This window comes from Agelaius tricolor, unplaced genomic scaffold, assembly GCF_023055355.1.
Source record: "Agelaius tricolor isolate 1412-34295 unplaced genomic scaffold, bAgeTri1.0.p SCAF_33, whole genome shotgun sequence".
Taxonomy (NCBI): Eukaryota; Metazoa; Chordata; class Aves; order Passeriformes; family Icteridae; genus Agelaius; species Agelaius tricolor.
In genome coordinates, this window is record NW_027269293.1 from 1,282,251 (window position 1) to 1,301,216 (window position 18,966).

Consider the following 18,966-nt stretch of genomic DNA (forward strand, 5'->3'; position numbering starts at 1 on the left):
CTGTTCTGTTCGTGGCTTTTTTAAGCAACAATCACAATTCCTCTGCAAATTGGACACTTTCTGGTGAGATGTGCCAAAATTACCTGTCCCAAATTACAAAGCCCTACCGGGGAAATGCCTGTGCTGCTCAGTGAGCGGGTTTGGCTGTGGGTACAAAGGGATTTTGTGCTGGGGCTGATGTGCTGGGCTGATGTTTCACCTCCCACTCCCACCCGGGCCCGTTTCTGGGCCAAATCCCCGGATGGGAAGGGGAACAGGAATGAAATTTCCTGGGGCAAGACTCAGGGAGGGGAACGACAGCAGCAAGAGCCCAACCAAGGACCGGCTCCTGTTCTGGGCATTCCCAGGCCGGGCACGGACTGCGCGCTCTGCTGGGCCTAACTGAGCGCAAATGGGCGAATGCCCCCGCTCCTTCCCGGGGCTGGGACAGGCGCCGTGCCCCGAGCTGTGCCCGGACACCGGCGGGGACCGGGACCCCAGAGCTCCCCGGGCAGCGCCGGCCGAGCCTCGGCTGTGCCCGGGGGCTGCGGGGACGGGGATCGGTGATCCTGGGACCCCCCGGTCAGTGCCGGTTCCCAATCCCCGCTGTCCCCCTCAGTCCCTGCTTGTCTCCCCCGGTCCCCGGTATCCCCCCGATCTCCGATACCCCCTCAATCCCCGCTGTCCCCTCCGGTCCCCGCCGTTCCCCGCCCGGCGGCGCGGGGGCGCGCGCGCTCGCCGCTCCCCCATTGGCGCAGCGCGGCCGCAGCGCCCCCGCCCCGCTCTGTGCGGCTCCTCACGTCCTCACCGCCCCGCCCCACGCCCGACGGGCACCTCGCGCCGCCAATCAGCGCCCGTCCGACGCCCGCCTCGCCCAATGGCCGCTGGGGGCGGGCCGCCGGCAGCAGAAGGCGGCGTGCGACTGGCGGAAAGCGCCTGAGTGACGGGAGCGCTCCCCGCTGCCCCGCCCGTCGGTGGGCGGACCGTCGCTCCGCGCCGCCGGCCAATCAACACCCGCGCTCCCCTTGTTATTCGGCGATCGGGCTCGCCACTGGCTGAACTCGCCGTCCGTCCCCGGCGGCGCGGCCAATGGACGCGAGGGCGGTGCCGCGCGCGGCCAATGGGCGCGGCGGGGAGGCGGGCGCAGGTGGTGGCCGCGGGGCGCTGCGCTCGCCTGGGCGCCCCCCCTTCGCTGCGCCCCCCGCGCCGCCGAGGGCCCCGCGCGCAGGTACGGCCGGACCGCGCCCCCGCCCCGACACCGGCACCGCCACCGGCCCCGGCCCGAGCGGGCCCGCACCCCGCCACCCCGCGCTGCGCCCCCCGCCGCGCCGGGCCCGCCGCCGCTCCCGGCCCCGGCCCCGTCCCCGCCGCTCCTCCCGGCGCGGCCCCGGCGCTGCCGCTCCCTTCCGGGCCCGCGGCCCCCGCGCGGCCTCCCCCGCAGGCCGGCCCGGACGGGCCCGCACCGGCCCCGCCGCGCTTTGTGTGGGTGGCACCCCCGGGAAGCGGCGGCCCCGGGGGTCCCGGTGCCCCGAGCCGGGGCTGCCCGCGGGGATTCACCGCTCGCGGGGTTCGGGCGCACACGGGGATCAATGGCGACCCCGGGGCTCGGCTCGGGGCCGGGGGCTGGGGGCGAGCAGGAGCTGCCGCTGGCTCCGTGATTCGGTGCTGGGAAAACCGGGGGCAGGAAGGTGACAGCGGCCGGGGCTGGGCTGTTCTATCGGTGCTTCCCTCCTCCGACACTGTCAGAGTCTGGGCCCAGCCGAGGCGCTTCTCTCCCGTTTCTGTGAATTCCTCTGTGAATTCCTCGTGCGTGTGCGCCGTGTGAGCCCGGCACAGCCCCGCTGTCCCCGGGCCGGGGGAACGGGCACAGCCCCGGACCCTCGGGAGCTGCGGGGTTTGTGTGCCCGGGCTCTGGGGACTGCCCCGGCCCCAGCCGCTCCTGAGTGCGGCAGCAGAGAGGATGGAGGGGATGAGATGGAGGGGGAACCCTTCAGGAAACCCTTCCTTGGGCTCTGCAGAGGGGACAGGAGCTCGGGAGGGCTGGAGCGGTGCCAGGGCTTGGCATGGAGCTCAGGGGAAGGTGCTGGGCACTGCCCAAGGTGCTGGGCACTGCCCGGTTCCCCAGGGAATGGTCCCGGCCCCGTCAGGATGCCCAGGGTGGGATTGTTGGGGGTCTGTGCAGGGCCGGGGGCTGCACTGGATTCTCCTGTGGGTCCCTCCCGGTTCGGGACGTTCTGGGGTTCGCCCAAAGGTGTTCTTGGCTTTCCTGAGGCTCGTGGTTTTGAAGGTGTTGAGGAGCCAGGGGTGTTGCAGAGAGGCAGCTTTGGAGCCCTGTGTACTGAAGAATGAAGGCACCAGGGAGGGTCCATTTCATCCCCGCTCCCTCTGCGTTGGGATGGAGCTGCTGCAGGGGCTGGGCTGCTGCTCTGCCCTGGGACACTGGATCTGTGCTCTGTAACTCGTTTGTGAAAGCAGGACCCTCCCAAAACTAAATTTCCTTTAACCAAAAAGAGTGAATTTTAAGGAGCTCTGTCCGTCTGAAACCTGATAGTATTTCACCCACAACATTGCTTATTTCCTGGGAACTTTTGCTTTTTTCTCGTCACTTTCCTTTTCCCGTTTCACTGAAATTCACAGAGTCAGGGAAACCTCAAGCCTAGAATCTCAAACTTACAGTTACATTTTAGCAATTACATCAAGTAACTGTTGGAGCACCCAGTAATTGCTCTGTGACAGCAAGTTCCCAGTTCTTGGGCTTCCCTGTAACAAGAGAAGGAAGTTGGGGCGGGCTGACCAACTCCTGCAGTGCCAGAAGGATCCTGAAGGAATCCTGAAGGAATCCACGGCTGTTCCTGCCTCATGAGAGGCAGGAGTTCCTCCCATGCAAAAGAGAAAAGGAGATGTAGGTGGATATAAAGTGATTCCTTGTTCCAGAGCTGATGTTCATGGATGAAACATTCACTGGAGCATCTTTTGACAGGAAAATTCTGTCTAACCCTCCGTGGTGGATTGTTCTTTTTAAGCTGATTGGAAAGAGATAATTGCCTTGACTGGCCCAGTGGGACCAGAATATATATATATATATATATATGGTCCTATATATAAACGTGATGTATGAAATATGTTATATATTAATATATATACAAAGGGACATAAAATATATTTTTATATATAAAAATATATAGAAGGAGTCAGTTTTGTCAGTAAGTCAGAGCACTTTGGTGTCACATTCCAAGTTTGGCTTTAGGATGAACGTGGGCCTTTATAAATAAAAATAAATAGAGATTTCGCCAGCTTTTGATGGGAAGTCAAGAGAAAAATTCACTTTCAGGGAGAATCCCACCTGTTTGCTGTAGATAATCCTGGCTATTGGTCATGGGGAGTGCTCACCCATTCCCCTGAGCTGTGGGGACACTGCTGCTCTCACTGGGAGCTGTTCTCAACTCCTGTCAAGCACCAGGGAAAGATTCAGCAGCTAAAGTGGGAGTTCCACGGCTCTGCAGGTGGTTTAGATCACCCAAAACACAGACAGCTCCTGAAAAACTCGGAGCTATTTCCATATAAAAGGTTGTAAGAAATTTGATGTGAGTTGGGAGAACCAGTTTGGCCAGCCCTGCTGGAAGGGCTCTGTGGGGATTTCACATTTATGCAGGGTTATGTTTTATTTCCTCCTGGGATGTCCAGCAAACAGTGTCAGCATCAGGAGGCTCTGATTCGCCTCACAAGTTTAAATCTCATTTTTAGAGCGGGCAATCCACCTGAGAGCAGAAATGATCGTGGTGAGCTGCAGCAGCCTGGGAGCAAGGGAGGGAGAGCTCTTGGCAGTCAGGGGAAACTTGGGTGCTCCTCACTGAGTTCTGGGCAGTCAGGAGGGCTCGGGACTGGTGGATTCCCCTTCCTGACTCACCCAGGCTCAGGCTGTGCTGCGGGGAAGGGTTTGCAGAGCCTGCGCTGCCCCGCGTTCCTTCACTGGAGCATCTGTTAATAGCGAAGATGGATGACAGCTCCATGTGTCACACAAGTGAGGGATTTGCTTAATGGCTTTGGATGCCACTGGGATCCTCCGGGGCCGCACGGGGCGCTGCTGGAAGGAATTATTTGTCATCTGGTGAGGAATTCGAGGGGGTTTGTCCGTTTGCAGTAGCAGCTGAAACCCTGGATGCTGCAGAATGTTGGCAGAAATCCTGTGATTTCCCACAGGCTGGGGGATATTAATGGCTTATCACTGTGGGATATGAGAAAGGTTTCTCCCTTTCCCCTGTTCTTCACTAAACTGATTGTTGCTTAATAAGATTTTCTCTTTTTAACCTTTGTTTTGGACCAAATATGTTCTGTCTTGTCACATCTTAGGGGTAGAGCCGTTTGCTACCATGGCTTAATTAAGGTGCTTATTTTCATTTATATTTTCATTTATATTTTCATTTATATTTTCATTTATATGTTCATATTCACTCTCCTTTATAAATGAGGCAGCTCCTCAGTCGTGCTCTCACTGGATTACCCAGGAGAACACTTTTGTGTTCTGCCCTGCCTTGGTCTGGGTGTGCCTCACTCCTGGCAGAAGTGACCTGAAGCTTCGTTATTTTTGTGTTTTATAAGGCTCATGAACAAGCCACAGTTCCCAGATCCCCAGAGAATACAGGATTGCCCTTTTGTTCCTAAATCTCTTAGAAATCCTGCTTTTGAATATGACCCACAAGTGAATGTTGGAGGTTGGTGGGGGGCTGAGGTGATTTCTGAGGTTTTCTGATATTCCTTCACAATTTTGGATACAGCCCAGGGCAATGGAGAGGCCTTTGGTGAGGTTTTGGTGCAGATAAGAACTTTTTATGGAGTTTCCCATATTTGATCTCAGTTCTGTTGGCAGAACAAGCAGCGCAGCTTTGCCTGGGTGGGGTGGGTCAAGTTTGGAGCTGCAGCTTCCAGAGAGACCTGGGTAAAACAGAGCTGGGAGAGATCCAAATTGTCTCATTTCACCTCAAAGCTCTGGGGTTAATTTAGGCTTTAAATTGTCACTCCTGGAGCTGCAGGTTTGGCTGAAAGGTGTGAAATGGATGCGAGCTGGGAGAAGCCTGGGGGGGAATGAGGTACCTGGGGGTACCTGGGCAGGTGAGCCAGGAAAGGGCTGGGGTTCCTGGGGGTTACCTGGGGGTTCCTGTCCAGGTGAGCTGGGGAGGGGTTGGGGGTATCTGGGGTTCCTGGGGGTTACCTGGGCAGGTGTTCTGCAGGGCCATGCTGGGCTGGGGTTCCTGGGGGTACCTGGGTGTACCTGGGGTACCTGTCCAGGCTCGCTGGGGATCTGCAGGGCTGTGCCAGGCTGGGGTTCCTGGGGGTACCTGGGTGTACCTGGGGTACCTGTCCAGGCTCGCTGGGGTTCTGCAGGGCCATGCTGGGCTGGGGTTCCTGGGGGTACCTGGGTGTACCTGGGGTACCTGTCCAGGTGAGCTGGGGTTCTGCAGGGCTGTGCTGGGCTGGGGTTCCTGGGGTTCCCTGGGGTTCCTGTCCAGGCTCGCTGCAGTCCCGCAGGGCTGAGCCAGGCTCGCTGCTCCTCTGCCCGAGCTCGGGAGCATTCCCGGCATGTGCCGGCGGCTGGAAGTGGGTCAGTGTGTCACACCCAGCCCGGGCATTGCCTCGGGCACAAAACCAGCCCAGGGCTTCCTTTTGTATGGGCAGGGTGGTTAAAAACGCCTCTGACAGCCCCGTTTGTTGAGGGCTTTTGTTATAAAAATCTAAAGGAGCTTAGAGAAGTCGAGCAAGTTGCTGAGAACCCCAGGCTTTCTGTTCTGGAAGGAAAACTGGGAATTAGTCCCCACTAAGGTGTTTTCTGATGCAGGAATCACCTTTTGGGCAAAGCTCTGCAGTAATTGGGGTTCCTGCTTGCTTTGCAAGGTTGTGATGTCCTTTCCTGTAGGAATAAAGACTGTGAGGAGCTGCCTCATTTATAAAGGAGAGTGATTGACCCCATGAAAATATAAATGAAAATAAGTACCTTAATTAAGCCACGGCAGCAAATGGCTCTACCCCTAAGTTGTGACAAATAATCGAGGCTCCTGCTTGCCTTGCAAAGTTTCTGATGTCCTTTCCTGTAGGGATAAAGACTGTGGGATAATTTATTTTAACATTTGCAGTGATGCTGCCTTGGATTGAGGTGCCGTGGGTTAAAACTTGGAATTCCTGTTCAGATTCCACGGCTCAGTCCACGTCAAGTGCCTTTTATAACACTCGTTTAAGTTGTTTTTGAAAGACCCCTGAAGCCTCGCAGTGGAGATAATAAATGCAGCAGAGATAACTGGTGCCATGCAGCAAACTGAGCCTCCTGCAGGTCTTGGGGAGGCTGGGCCTCAGTCAGTTCACAATCAGCTTTGTGAACTGATTTGTGTGGTTTTAGGGTGAGTTTATCTCGTCTGTTCGGTCAAACTTTTGAGGTTTTGAGGTTCTGATCTGGATTTAGTCAGAAATAACCATTACATGTTATTGTTATTTGTTATTGCCTCAGGCAATAATAAACTGTTTTAAAGTCATCCCCATTTATTGCTCTTAAATGCAACCACTTTTTTTTTTTTCCCTTTTAAATACAGTTTGTGACTAAATAATTTTGTTGTTAGAGAAGTGTGTGAGTAACTGTGCACTTCTACAGCAAAGAGGGTGTTTTGGGGGAAAATTTTATTTTCCCTTAATGAGCTACATATGCTGCTTGATTTCAAGTACAGGAGGATCTGGAATTGTGGAGGAGTCTCGTGGAGTGTAAAATTTGATAGAAAATAACTCTCAATTTGTCAAATCCCAAGCACTGTAGATCTTCATCCCTGTGCTGGGTGGGAATGTTGTTTCTGTTCCTCTTTCCCAAATATTTCCTCTGTTGTGTTTACTTAGCCTTTATGGAGGATATACAAGACTCAAAGCAATTTGAATGTTAAAAATGTGATGAATTGAATCTATAAATATTTCTGGGGGAAAGGTGTTAGTTTAAATCCTTGCTGTAATTGCACAGTTGTTTAAAACCGGGCCGAGCAACAGCAAACTTCAGACTTAAAAATTTACATTTTGTTTGTCTAAGTGCTGGAATCTGATTCTTGGGAATAGAGGGGAAGGAGATCATCAGTGGGGCAGCAGCAGGAACTGCTCAGAAATCCCAGCCCTTCTCCTGGAGGAAGGATTCCCAGCCTGTCAGTCCTGTAGCAAGCTCAGTCCTTGATCTCAGCTGGGTGTCTTGGACTTTTTCTGTGCTGTACAAAGGTTTCAGCCAACAGGTGCAGCATTTCAGTCACAAAAGTGCCTTGGTTCACATCAGTTTTGGAAGGGAAACGTCTCATGTGAAAGTCATTGAAATTAAAGCTCAATTCTTTGTGTGCACCGAGATCGTCCCTCTGGAGACAAGTTTTTGTGCTTCCTCACAATGGTTGAAAATTAGAAGGTTTTCATAATATTCCAGGTTGTTACTCTCTCACAAAGAAACAGAATGGATCCAGCTGAGACAAATACCTTCACTCTTCTTTTCGGGAGCTGATGGGGGCTCTGAGTGCAGAATCCTCCTCCTCAGTATTGAGAGAAGGGTTTGTTCCCCCCTGGCCCTCACCTGCAGCCCTGCTGGGGCTGGGAGGGGCCCTCAGTGCTCTCAGGACAGACAGATCCCTCTCTGGAACCTTCCAGGGATGCTGGCAGCTCGTTAGGGCGCTGCTTAATTGGGGCCATCTCCTGAAAATGCCGGATGAAGCTGCAGCCCCTGTCCTGCTGCGTGTCCTGGGTGATCCCAGGAGCTGGGACAGAGCTGGCCACGACTCCTGGGATGGAGGTGGCCACGAGTCCAGGTCCTGGCAGTGCTTTCCCAGAACAATTCCATGTGGGAAGCGCTTGGGACAGAAATTCTCCCCTCCCCAAGCTTTCCCTGGGCCTGGGTGTTCCCAGCTCCTTGGGGCTGCTGGGGGAAGCTCCCACATCTCACTGAGCTCATGGAGCTGATTCCCCCCTCTTCCCATGAGCTCTCTGGCCATTTTATTGCAATAGTTTAATTAGTTTGATTAGCTAAATGTACATTATCTGGGGCAGGTGTTGAAGTCTTCTTTAGATGGGACTGCACATGGAAAAATCTTGTGTTTTGCTGTCTCTGGACTATAGAATTCCAGAGTGCCAGGTGATGCTGCTTGTATTGAGGCAGTAGACCTTTTAATTGATTAGTTAAGCTTTGCAGGAAGTAGTTTTATCCTTTGATTAATTGATTAAGCTTTGCATGCAGTAGTTTTTGTTCTCCCTTCCTTACAGGAGCACGTATTTTCACTCTTTGCTCCGAGTTTATTGCCTAAAAAATTGGAATTTTGTGAGAGAATCTTGAGGGAAGGACGGCATAAAGCCTGGCTTTGGCTGTTTGTTTTGCCCTGGCTGTGGGTAAAGCTGCAGATCCTGGGCAGCCTCTCTGGAGCAGATGGTGCTGGCAGGGCTCCTGCTCAGGGTGGAATTCACTCCTGAGCCAGCTCCTGCCGGGGCTCCCCGCTCCCCTCGGCCCCTGCCTTTTCCAGACCCTGCCCAAAAATAGCCCCAGTGTTCCCAGAAGGTTGTGGCAGGCTGTGGGGTGGTTTCTGCCCCTGTCCCATCCCCTGCAGCCCTTTCCTCCAGCTCAGCCCCCTTTTCCTGGGGGATTTGAGCAAACCTCTGGCAGATGGGTCCCCAGCTCCCCTGGCTCATCCCAGGGATTTCCTCCTCGTACTCCTGCAAGACATTTGTGCAGGAAAGCCTCCCCCTGGGCACGGATCAATCTGCTGCTTCTCCTGCAGTGCTGACCCTGGAACAGCAGGTTTTGTTCTCAAAAGGCAATTTTTGTTCCTTCTTTGGCAAGGTTGGGAATCTCCTTGGGCAGGGCCACCCTGAAGATGGAGGGGTTGCTTAAATGGCCCTTTTGTTTCCAAGCTGCAACAATTCCTGTTGGAGATGAGAAGTGAAGTATCTTGGGGTGAACAGGGTGAAATGGTGTTTTTCTCCCTCAATTTGTTTTGCTCTGGGATTTCCTGCAATACTGGGATTCATAATTTGATTTTATTCTGGGCTGGGTTCTGCATCTCTGGCTCCTGGCTTGGGAAGGGCTTTTCTGCCTGTGAGAAGCTGTGATTTTATGCATAAAATTCTTTTAAAGACTCCTTGGGGAAGGACATAAGACTTGCAGATCCTTGTTTTGAGACAAATTTGCATAAAAGTTACTGTGTAAAACTCTAATGTTTTCTGGCTTCTAAAATTTCACTCAAAACTGTTCATGTGCCTTCGAAATAAAAAGTTTTACCCAGTTAAAATGAAACCTTGGTGCCCTGGGTGTGGAGTCTGCCCACTTTAGCTGGTTTTAATTCCAGGGGCTGGGAGCACTGGCTCTCTCTGGGGTGAGTTCTGTGCCACACTCACCCATTCAAACACAGAGCTGGGAGAACTCCCTGCTTCATTTGGTGTTTTCCTAACACTGTGAGTACTTCCAGGAGCATCTGCAATGCTCCTTGGCTGCTTTGAAATCAGTTTAAACACACTTTAAATGCTTTTTTTTCCACGTTAAAGCCTGGCAGGAGCTGTTTCCCTGCAGTTCATCCTCCACAGCCCAGCACTGCCATCTCGTGAGTGCTCAGGGTGTGGAGCTGCTGCAGCTCCTCCTCATGGAGAGCTCCTTCCTGGGCATATTTGCAGCTGAAATGCCACTAAAACCTCTTATTTCCCTTACGGATTTCCTGCATAACCTTAAAAAAGTCCATTTTAAAAATCGGGATTTCACCCTGAACGGTTTGAGAGTTTGTTTTGGGTGGTTTGGAATTGTGTGTCTGTATTTCTTGTAAGACTTGCCTGACACTTTGTTCTGTTTATGTACGTTGCAAAGACAAAGTGTAATGAAAATACATTAAAAAAAAAGAAACCCCTTAATTTTATAATTTTTAGTGTAGTTTAGCACATGAAAAAAAACCCCAAATTTGGGAAAGCTGTTGGGTTGAACCTAAACAGAAAACGGTGAAGTGTTTGTTGGAACACTTGTGGGGTGGCAGGTTGTGCACAGTGCCAAAGCTGAAGGCGGTGAGGAGTTGTTATTTTTGTGGCACCATCCTCATGAGGCACCACTTTCTGTGCTGAACTGGGGGCAGATGTGGTTTATATTTAGCCCCTGGCCGAGCTCTCGGGTGATCCTGGTGTCAGGAGCTCCTGACTAAGTGGATTTTTGGTTGGGAGCTCCTCATGTCCATGTCAGAGGGTCGTTCTTCCAAATCCCCCCTTGCGGGAGTCAAGGGAGGAAATGAAAAATCTCTGCAGGCTTTCTGTGGAGCTCCTCAGAGCTGGGAGTTAAAAACCAAAGGTTTAACCAGTGTGTCCTTTCCTCTCTGTGTGTCCCCTGTGCAGGACTGGAGCTATGGGGTCGGAAAACCCCAGCCCGCAGAACCCTGGCTGTAAGATCATGACCTTCCGGCCCTCGCTGGAGGAGTTCCGCGACTTCGGGAGGTTCATCGCCTTCATGGAGTCCCAGGGAGCCCACAGGGCAGGGCTGGCCAAGGTGAGGGGCTGGGCAAGGTGAGGGGATGGTCAAGGTGAGGCTGGGCAAGGTGAGGATGGGCAAGGTGAGGGCTGGGCAAGGTGAGGATGGGCAAGGTGAGGGCTGGGCAAGGTGAGGGTGGGCAAGGTGAGGGCTGGGTGAGGGCAGGGCTGGGCAAGGTGAGGAGCTGGGCAAGGTGAGGAGCTGGGCAAGGTGAGGATGGGCAAGGTGAGGAGCTGGGCAAGGTGAGGGGATGGGCAAGGTGAGGGTGGGCAAGGTGAGGAGCTGGGCAAGGTGAGGGGATGGGCAAGGTGAGGGCTGGGCAAGGTGAGGGGATGGCCAAGGTGAGGGGCTGGGCAAGGTGAGGGTGGCCAAGGTGAGGGGATGGCCAAGGTGAGGAGCTGGGCAAGGTGAGGGGTTGGGCAAGGTGAGGGTGGCCAAGGTGAGGGGATGGCCAAGGTGAGGGTGGGCAAGGTGAGGGCTGGGTGAGGGCAAGGCTGGGCAAGGTGAGGGGATGGCCAAGGTGAGGAGCTGAGGGCTGGGCAAGGTGAGGGGGTGGGCAAGGTGAAAGTGGGCAAGGTGAGGAGCTGGGCAAGGTGAGGGGCTGGGTGAGGGCAGGGCTGGGCAAGGTGAGGAGCTGGGCAAGGTGAGGGTGGGCAAGGTGAGGGGATGGCTCGGGCAGGGCTGGGCAAGGTGAGGAGCTGGGCAAGGTGAGGGAATGGCCAAGGTGAGGAGCTGGGCAAGGTGAGGGTGGGCAAGGTGAGGGCATGGCCGGGGCAGGGCTGGGCAAGGTGAGCACTGGCCAAGGTGAGGGGCTGGCTGACCTGGAATACTCATATTAATCCTACAAGTAAAGTAATTTCTTTACAATATCTGGAAGTCACCAACAAGCTCTATTAAAATAATCTCCCTAGCAAAGTCCTGGAAGGTAATTGCTTGTACACTTGAGTGGACAAGGAAACATTCCACGGAGAGCTCTTCATCAATAGCCAGCTCTCTTTAGAGCAGCAATAAACCCAGTAATTGACCTGTGTTTTAGAAGAAATAAGAATTATTTCATGCCTAACAGCTTTATTTCTCCACTGTGCTTTATTAAGGCCAGCTAAACACCACTCATAACAAGTCCTTGTCAGAGCAAATGATCTCATCAGCCTGTGCTGACATGGCCCAAGTGCTGACAAGCCCCCAAACCCAGGGCTGCAGTGTCTGTGACAGTTCCATGGTTTTGTTTTCTGCAGTGTCTGTGACAGTTCCATGGTTTGTCCCCACTCAGGTGATCCCCCCTAAGGAAGTGGAGCCCCTGGTGCCCACCAAACCCAGGGCTGCAGTGTCTGTGACAGTTCCATGTTTCTGTCCCTGCAGTGTCTGTGACAGTTCCATGTTTCTGTCCCTGCAGTGTCTGTGACAGTTCCATGGTTTTGTCCCTGCAGTGTCTGTGACAGTTCCATGTTTCTGTTCCCTGCAGTGTCTGTGACAGTTCCATGTTTCTGTCCCTGTGCAGGTGATACCCACAGCTGCAGTGTCTGTGACAGTTCCATGTTTCTGTTCCCTGCAGTGTCTGTGACAGTTCCATGTTTCTGTCCCTGCAGTGTCTGTGACAGTTCCATGGTTTTATTCCCTGCAGTGTCTGTGACAGTTCCATGTTTCTGTCCCTGCAGTGTCTGTGACAGTTCCATGTTTCTGTCCCTGTGCAGGTGATACCCACAGCTGCAGTGTCTGTGACAGTTCCATGGTTTTATTCCCTGCAGTGTCTGTGACAGTTCCATGTTTCTGTTCCCTGCAGTGTCTGTGACAGTTCCATGTTTCTGTCCCTGCAGTGTCTGTGACAGTTCCATGGTTTTGTCCCCTGCAGTGTCTGTGACAGTTCCATGGTTTTGTTCTGCAGTGTCTGTGACAGTTCCATGTTTCTGTCCCCATTGCAGGTGATCCCCCCCAAGGAGTGGAAGCCCCGGCGCACCTACGATGACATTGATGACATGGTGATCCCAGCTCCCATCCAGCAGGTGGTCACGGGCCAGTCAGGGCTCTTCACCCAGTACAACATCCAGAAGAAGCCCATGACCGTGGGCGAGTACCGGCGCCTGGCCAACAGCGAGAAGTGCGTGTGCCTGCAAGGGCTCCACATGGGCGTGGGGCAGCTCCTGGGAAGGTTTCCTTTCCCTAAACTGGCTGATGAGAAAGTGCAGCCGTGTTAAATGTGGAGCATTTGGGGGGAAACTGCTTTTATTGAGTCTCAAACCAGTTTGTGACTTGCTGGGTTTTGGTGTATCTCGGAGCTGAGAGTTGGTGTAGAGGGATTGTTCAGGGTCAGCATTTGGCTGAGGATCTTTCTGAAGAGAATGGCTTGGGACCAAAAAAAGATCTCTTGGCTCTTCTGGAAAAGGTGTTCCATGGCTGGGGTAGAAATCCAAATACTTTGGGGTGCTTGGGCTGAGACTGGTGACAGGAGTGTCTTCCACAGTGCCTGGGGACTCTGCAGGGCACTTCAGTCAGCTGGGATGTGCCAGCTGCAGTCTCATCCTGCTTCCAGAGTCTGGAGTTCTCCAGAGTTCTGGAAGACCCTGGGCTTTAATCAGGACTGAGATGATGCAGTCATGGCTTTAAGCTGAAGGAGGGTGGATTGAGATGGGATATTGGGCAGGAATTGTTCCCTGGCAGGGTGGGCAGGCACAGGGTGCCCAGAGCAGCTGGGGCTGCCCCTGGATCCTGGCAGTGCCCAAGGCCAGGTTGGACATTGGAGCTTGGAGCACCTGGGACAGTGGAAGATGTCCCTGCCCATGGCAAGGGTGGTTCTGGGTGGGATTTAAGGTCCCTTCCAAGCCAAACCATTCCAGGATAATCAGCTTTGGAGTTTCCCTGAGGTGGGATAACCTCACCTCACGTTTCCATGGGATGGGGATGTGGTGCTGCACGTCCAGCCTGCCCCAGAGGGTTTGTGCAGAGGTGGGAAAGCAGCAATTCTGTGAATTAGAGGTGAAATACACCCTCAGAGCTGCTGTGCTGGCTGCTCTCAGGACTCCTCCATCCCTGTGTTCCCTGGCAGGTACTGCACCCCTCGGCACCAGGATTTTGAGGACCTGGAGCGCAAGTACTGGAAGAATCTCACCTTTGTGTCCCCCATCTATGGGGCTGACATCAGTGGCTCCCTCTATGATGCAGTAAGTGCAGTGCTTCTCCTTCATTTATTTCAGATGCTGACCTCTTTATTGCACTTTTTTCATTGAGGAGCTGTAATTCAGAATTTCATTGATGTAGCCACCCTAAAAAAACCCCAATACCTTTGTGTTTTTCCCCTCATTACAAAAGTGGGACTAAACTTCCCCTGAGATTCAGGATAATAGTCAGTGGAAGCTGTGAAAAGCTGACTTTTAGTAGAAAAATGAAGAAAAGTGTGATTTAAACAAATTCTTTTGCACACTGTGGCAAAAAATTGTCTATACTTTGGGTTTTGTTTCTTTTTTAAAGGAATAAAATGGAGATTTCTGCTGAAGCTCCTTAGAAAGCCAGAGAAAAACAGCATTTTAAGGAAATTGTGCTACATCAAAAATATTTTTTGAGTCTTAACATAAATAATTTGCATTTGGATTTTAAATTATTTACATTTGGATTTTAAATTATTTGCATTTGGATCTTTTCCTTGTAGGCAACTCCATTAGGATACAATGCACCTGCACACTGAATTATTTTACAATTCAAATTGTTTGAGCTTTTCCATGGTGAAATTTCATCCTCTGCTTCAAGTAATTCTGTAAACGATAAAGGTTTCTCTCTTCTTACTCTTTTTAGGCAGATAATTTAAATCTCTTCCTCTGTAGTTTTCTTTTGAGTGGGAAGTGGCTTTCTTTGGAGTGTTGTCTGATTGTGTCTGAGTGCATGAGTATCTTTTTATTATCACTGTGGTTTAATATGGGATTAATTAGAATAAGCAGAGGTATCTGAGGTGCTCAGAGCCATGCACTCTCAGGGGTGCAGGGGATTTGGTGCTTGGCTGGGAGTGTCACATCCTTCCCCTGCTGCCATCAGGGTGGGGACACAACCAGGCACCAGCACAGCTGTTCTCAGGTGGTTTCCTGGTTTTACCTGAAGCTCTGGCCTGAGGCAGAAGGTTCTGCCCCTTTGGAAACACTGGGGTTTCTGCCCAGGGGAAGAACATCTGAGAGGAGTGTGTTTTACCCTGAGTGTTTGCTGCGTTCATTACCAGAACAATTAATTACTGCTGAGGTATTGCACAGTGCAAGAGCCTCTTCAGAGTGCTGGAGCACCAAAGAAACCTTCCTGGAGGCAGAGGGGGTTCAGTCAATGCAGGTGGCACCAGCAGCAGCCCCTGAGGCCCTGCAGGGCGCTGAGGGCTGTGCCTGCCCCTGCCATTCCCAGCACAAACCATTTCTGTTGGCTTCCAGGACGTGGATGAGTGGAACATTGGCAACCTGAACACCCTCCTGGACATGGTGGAACACGAGTGTGGCATCATCATCGAGGGGGTGAACACTCCCTACCTCTACTTTGGCATGTGGAAAACAACTTTTGCTTGGCATACAGAGGACATGGATCTCTACAGCATCAACTACTTGCATTTTGGGGAGCCCAAATCCTGGTAAGTGAGGGCTCTTGGACACCACTAAAATATCCTTTCCCCAGCTCTACCAAATTCCATCAGGTTTACCTAATCTCTCAATTCCCATTTTTTCTCTCCTCTTCCCTCCTACTTTACATTTAAAAGCAATTTCACTTTCTTTCATGCTGGCTTGCTCAGAGGCCTAATTCCTGACTTTCAGCAGGATTAGGGAGACTTGTTGACATCACGATTAAAACCAGATTTCAACACTTGGGGATTGTTGCAAACTAATGCACAGGAGAGCAAATGGGGATGGGAGTGTGTGGATGCTTCAGAGGCACTGTAATAGTGAAGCACTGTTGTTCTTGCTCTGTGCTCTAGGCAGGAAACATCTGTTACTTTCAGATTTCCATTATTTAAATACATAAATATGTTCACAGCTCCAGGGACGAGTTAAGTGAAAAGGTTACTTTTCCATGGTCATTTTTTGGTGTGATGGTAAAGCATTTTTCAACACTGTTGATGCATAGACTGCTTGGAAATAACTTCCCACAAAAGCAGTAGATAGTTAAGGATGAAATAAAGAATGTAGGAAGTCTGGAATAAGTTACCAAGAGCCAATGTGCTTCTTTTTAAAGCAATTTAAAAGTATAAGTGCAGAGACTCAGCAACCCAGGGGAGCTTTGCTGAAGATCTCAATGTGACTAATAAATATTGACATTTGCGTGCAAATGAGAGCAGAAATGTCACAGGGAGGCTGTGCTGTCACCGTGCCCTGGCAGTGGCAGCAGCATCCTCCCACCTCTCAGGGCTATGGCTCCCTGGGGGCTCTGGGTCTTGGTGCCTGTGGCACATAAAAGCCCCCAGGAGCCAGGAGGCTGTAAATGAATGGCTCCAGTGCTCTTTTCCAGGCCTGGGAAGGGTGCAGGGAGGGGCTGACTCTCTGGAACGTCAATGGGAGTTTTTAAAACCCTTCCAGCACATCATGAAGTCTGTTTCCCAACATTCCTGGCCCTTGGGCTCGCTCTCTGAGGCAGCTGCAGGAGGATTTTGCAGAATCTCTTGTGATACCTCTGTTAAGCAAGTGGAGCTCCAGAAATGTGGTTCTGGATTATGACTGGGATGTGACTGATCCCAGGGAAAGGTTCTTCCCCCAGAGGCTGCTGGGGCACTGCCCAGGGAATGGCCCCAGCCCCAAGGCTGCCAGAGCTCCAGGAGTGTTTGGGCACTGCTCTGGGACAGGCTGGGATTGTTGGGGTGTCTGTGCAGGGCCAGGGGTTGGACACATGATCCTGTGGGTTTCCAGCTCAGAATATGATTCAGTTTGGATCCTGTCAGTTCTTCCTCCAGAATCCCTTAATTCCAACCCATTTTCCTGGTGCCATCTCCAGCAGATGGTGCCACAGCCCATGGGAAGCTCCTGGTCCCCTTTGGCTGTGGAGCTCAGGGCCACCAGCAGTGTCCCAGCAGGACTGGGCTGCTCCAGGAGGGGTGGCAGCAGCTGGCCTGAGCTTTGGGCTGGGTTGTTCCATCCTTTCTCCAGCCTTCCTGTGTTTGGGAGAGTCACTCCTCCTCTGCAGCTGCCCCAGCTGGGGAAGGTGAGGGTTTTGAGGACAAGGCCGTGTTTGGAGCAGAAGCTTTTCCCTCTCAGTGGAGTTTTCATGGGTAGGGGACAGTGTGTGACACGGGATGGGATGCATTGTGACAGGATGCCACTGCTGGTTTGGCAGGGCCTCCCTGCCCTTCCCTTGAGCATCAGGCAGGAGTTTGCCACTTCCCAAGCCACTCCTTGTCCTGCACCATGACAGCTCCTCTCAAGAGTTCTCCAGCTCTTCTCTGAACAAGCACTGGCTGCAGAGAGTAAATCTGAATCCCCTTGGAGCAGATCTGGAACTTTCCAGGTACCTGAGCTGTTCTGGGAGTGACTGCAGCTGTCCCAGAGCTCAGCTGGGGGAGCTCTTGGACTGCACTGCTGGAATTGCAGTGCTGCAGCCTGGCTTTGCTCAGGGATGGCTGAAATGTTCCTTCTGCTTTGCTGGCACCACCTCTGTGGAAATTTCCCAGCTTCCTTCATCCTTTTTATAGACTCCGTGGCTCTGACAGTGATCATCTTGGAAGCACCTCAGGGAATAGCAGGAGTGTGGAGAGTTACAGAGTCTACCAGTTTGGGGTTGAGCTCTAAAATAAGAGGCAGAGTTATTGTTTGGCTGTCAGGGATATTTATTCAGCGGAACCAAGGACTCTGTATATTGGTAGTATCTGCTTCAAAATTGCTCGTTAAAAACCATAACTCTTTCTTTGTGCCTCCCATAAATTATCTGGGGCTGTGGGAAGGGTGAGGAGCCACCAGCCCTGCTGCCTTCTGAAGGGAAGAGGAGAAAGGAGCTGCTTCCCTCACAACCCTCCTTTCCAGGGGGGTTTTCCCTGTGGAAATGCTGTTCCCAGGCACAGGCTCTGCTCCTCACCTTCCCACCCTGCTGCTGCTGCAGCTGGAAATGCAGTCTGACAGCTGGAGCAGGAGGTGTGGGCACTGACCCCCGGGGCTGGCAGCAGTTGTGTAACCTCGTGTGAAGCCCCTCAGGCAGGAGCTGCCAGATCCAGCCTTTCACTTGCTTTTTTCTCAAATTACACTAAAATGTCCCTCTCGCATTAGGAATTTAATTGCCACCTTTTCACAGTCTCAAACTTTTGAAATGACTGAAATGTATTTAATTCTGCAGCCCCATATTAAACCTCTGGTGGTGGGAATTTTTGCTGTATCAATTATACATATTGTGTATAATTACCTCATACACTCCTGTGTGAGACCTAAAATTGAGCATATTGTCAAACGGTGCGAGCAGAAACTGATTTTATAATGACAGAAGCAACAAAGCTGAGTGCCAGGCCTCATTCTTCATGGTTATTACGGCATTTTATTGAGGAATGGATGTGGCTCAGCCTTTGCAATTCCAAAAGAATATTTTTAGACGCTGAGGTCTTCCACCAGCGCTTCCTTTTATCTCCATAAAGATGTGCAGTCCCTACCTGGAGGCTTCCTGGCTGGGGAAGTGCTGCAGGAAACTTTGAATCTGAGTCTTGTGAATTTGCCTGATACACTTTGGGAGTGTAACATTTTATTTTGTCAGTACCGCCTGATTGGGTGATACAGTTATTTTTCCTGGATATTTTGTGGTCTTGCTGTACAGTAACAGTATTTAATTTACCTTAATGGTGGGATGTTACACTCTCCCTTCTCCCAGAAACCACAGGTGTTAAACCAGACTGACACTGAGGAAGGTAATTGATTTTTATAAAATGTCCCTTTTCCCTTATCATGATGGATGTTTAATCCCCTTTAATTAAAACAGGGAGCCAGCTTTAGCTTTTAAGTTATATCATCTCCTCTCCAAAACACTCCCTCACTGGAAGTGGATCATGCCTAATCTGTTTGACTTTGATATCACAAAGTACACTTTATGCCAGAACAGCAGTTTGTGTGGAATTAAGGACAAATTACCAAAGGAACTTTAAAATAATATGATTAGTTGGAAGCGCTGGTCACAGATACAATTACATTCCAGAAACACTTCTGGAATTCTGTCTTGTGAAAGGACTGCAAACCTGAGAGTCCATGCAGTTACCCCTAACCTTTGTTGGTTGAAATATTTTAGAATTTCTGCTTTCTTCCCTCCAGGTACCCAGTGGGGCTCCCTGCATGGGACAAATCCAGTCAAGGAGGGCAAATCCTCCCTGTGGCTGCCCCTGGATCCCTGGCAGTGCCCAAGGCCAGGCTGGATGGGGCAGCCTGGGGTAGTGGGAGGTGTCCCTGCCATGGCAGGGGTGGCACTGGGGGGGATTGAAGGTCCCTTCCAAGCCAAACCAGCCAGGGGCTCCATGGCTCTCTTGTCACATCTACAGTTTAATTCATTTGTCGTCAGGGCCAGCTCACCTTTCCACAGGCCTG

The 18,966-nt window shown here is 51.9% G+C and overlaps 1 protein-coding gene across 2 annotated transcripts in view; it reads left to right on the top strand.

Annotated features, from left to right (window-relative positions):
• The first annotated feature begins 1,083 nt into the window (after nucleotides 1-1,083).
• KDM4B (lysine demethylase 4B) overlaps nucleotides 1,084-18,966 on the top strand; it is a 74,343-nt gene continuing 56,460 nt past the window's right edge. For both annotated transcript variants that reach the window (XM_071451578.1, XM_071451579.1), the window contains exons 1-5: nucleotides 1,084-1,207; nucleotides 10,336-10,486; nucleotides 12,388-12,563; nucleotides 13,509-13,623; nucleotides 14,866-15,059. In XM_071451578.1, coding sequence (XP_071307679.1) covers nucleotides 10,346-10,486; nucleotides 12,388-12,563; nucleotides 13,509-13,623; nucleotides 14,866-15,059 — 626 coding nt within the window. In that variant the 5' untranslated portion in view covers nucleotides 1,084-1,207; nucleotides 10,336-10,345. The remainder of the gene's footprint in view (nucleotides 1,208-10,335; nucleotides 10,487-12,387; nucleotides 12,564-13,508; nucleotides 13,624-14,865; nucleotides 15,060-18,966) is intronic.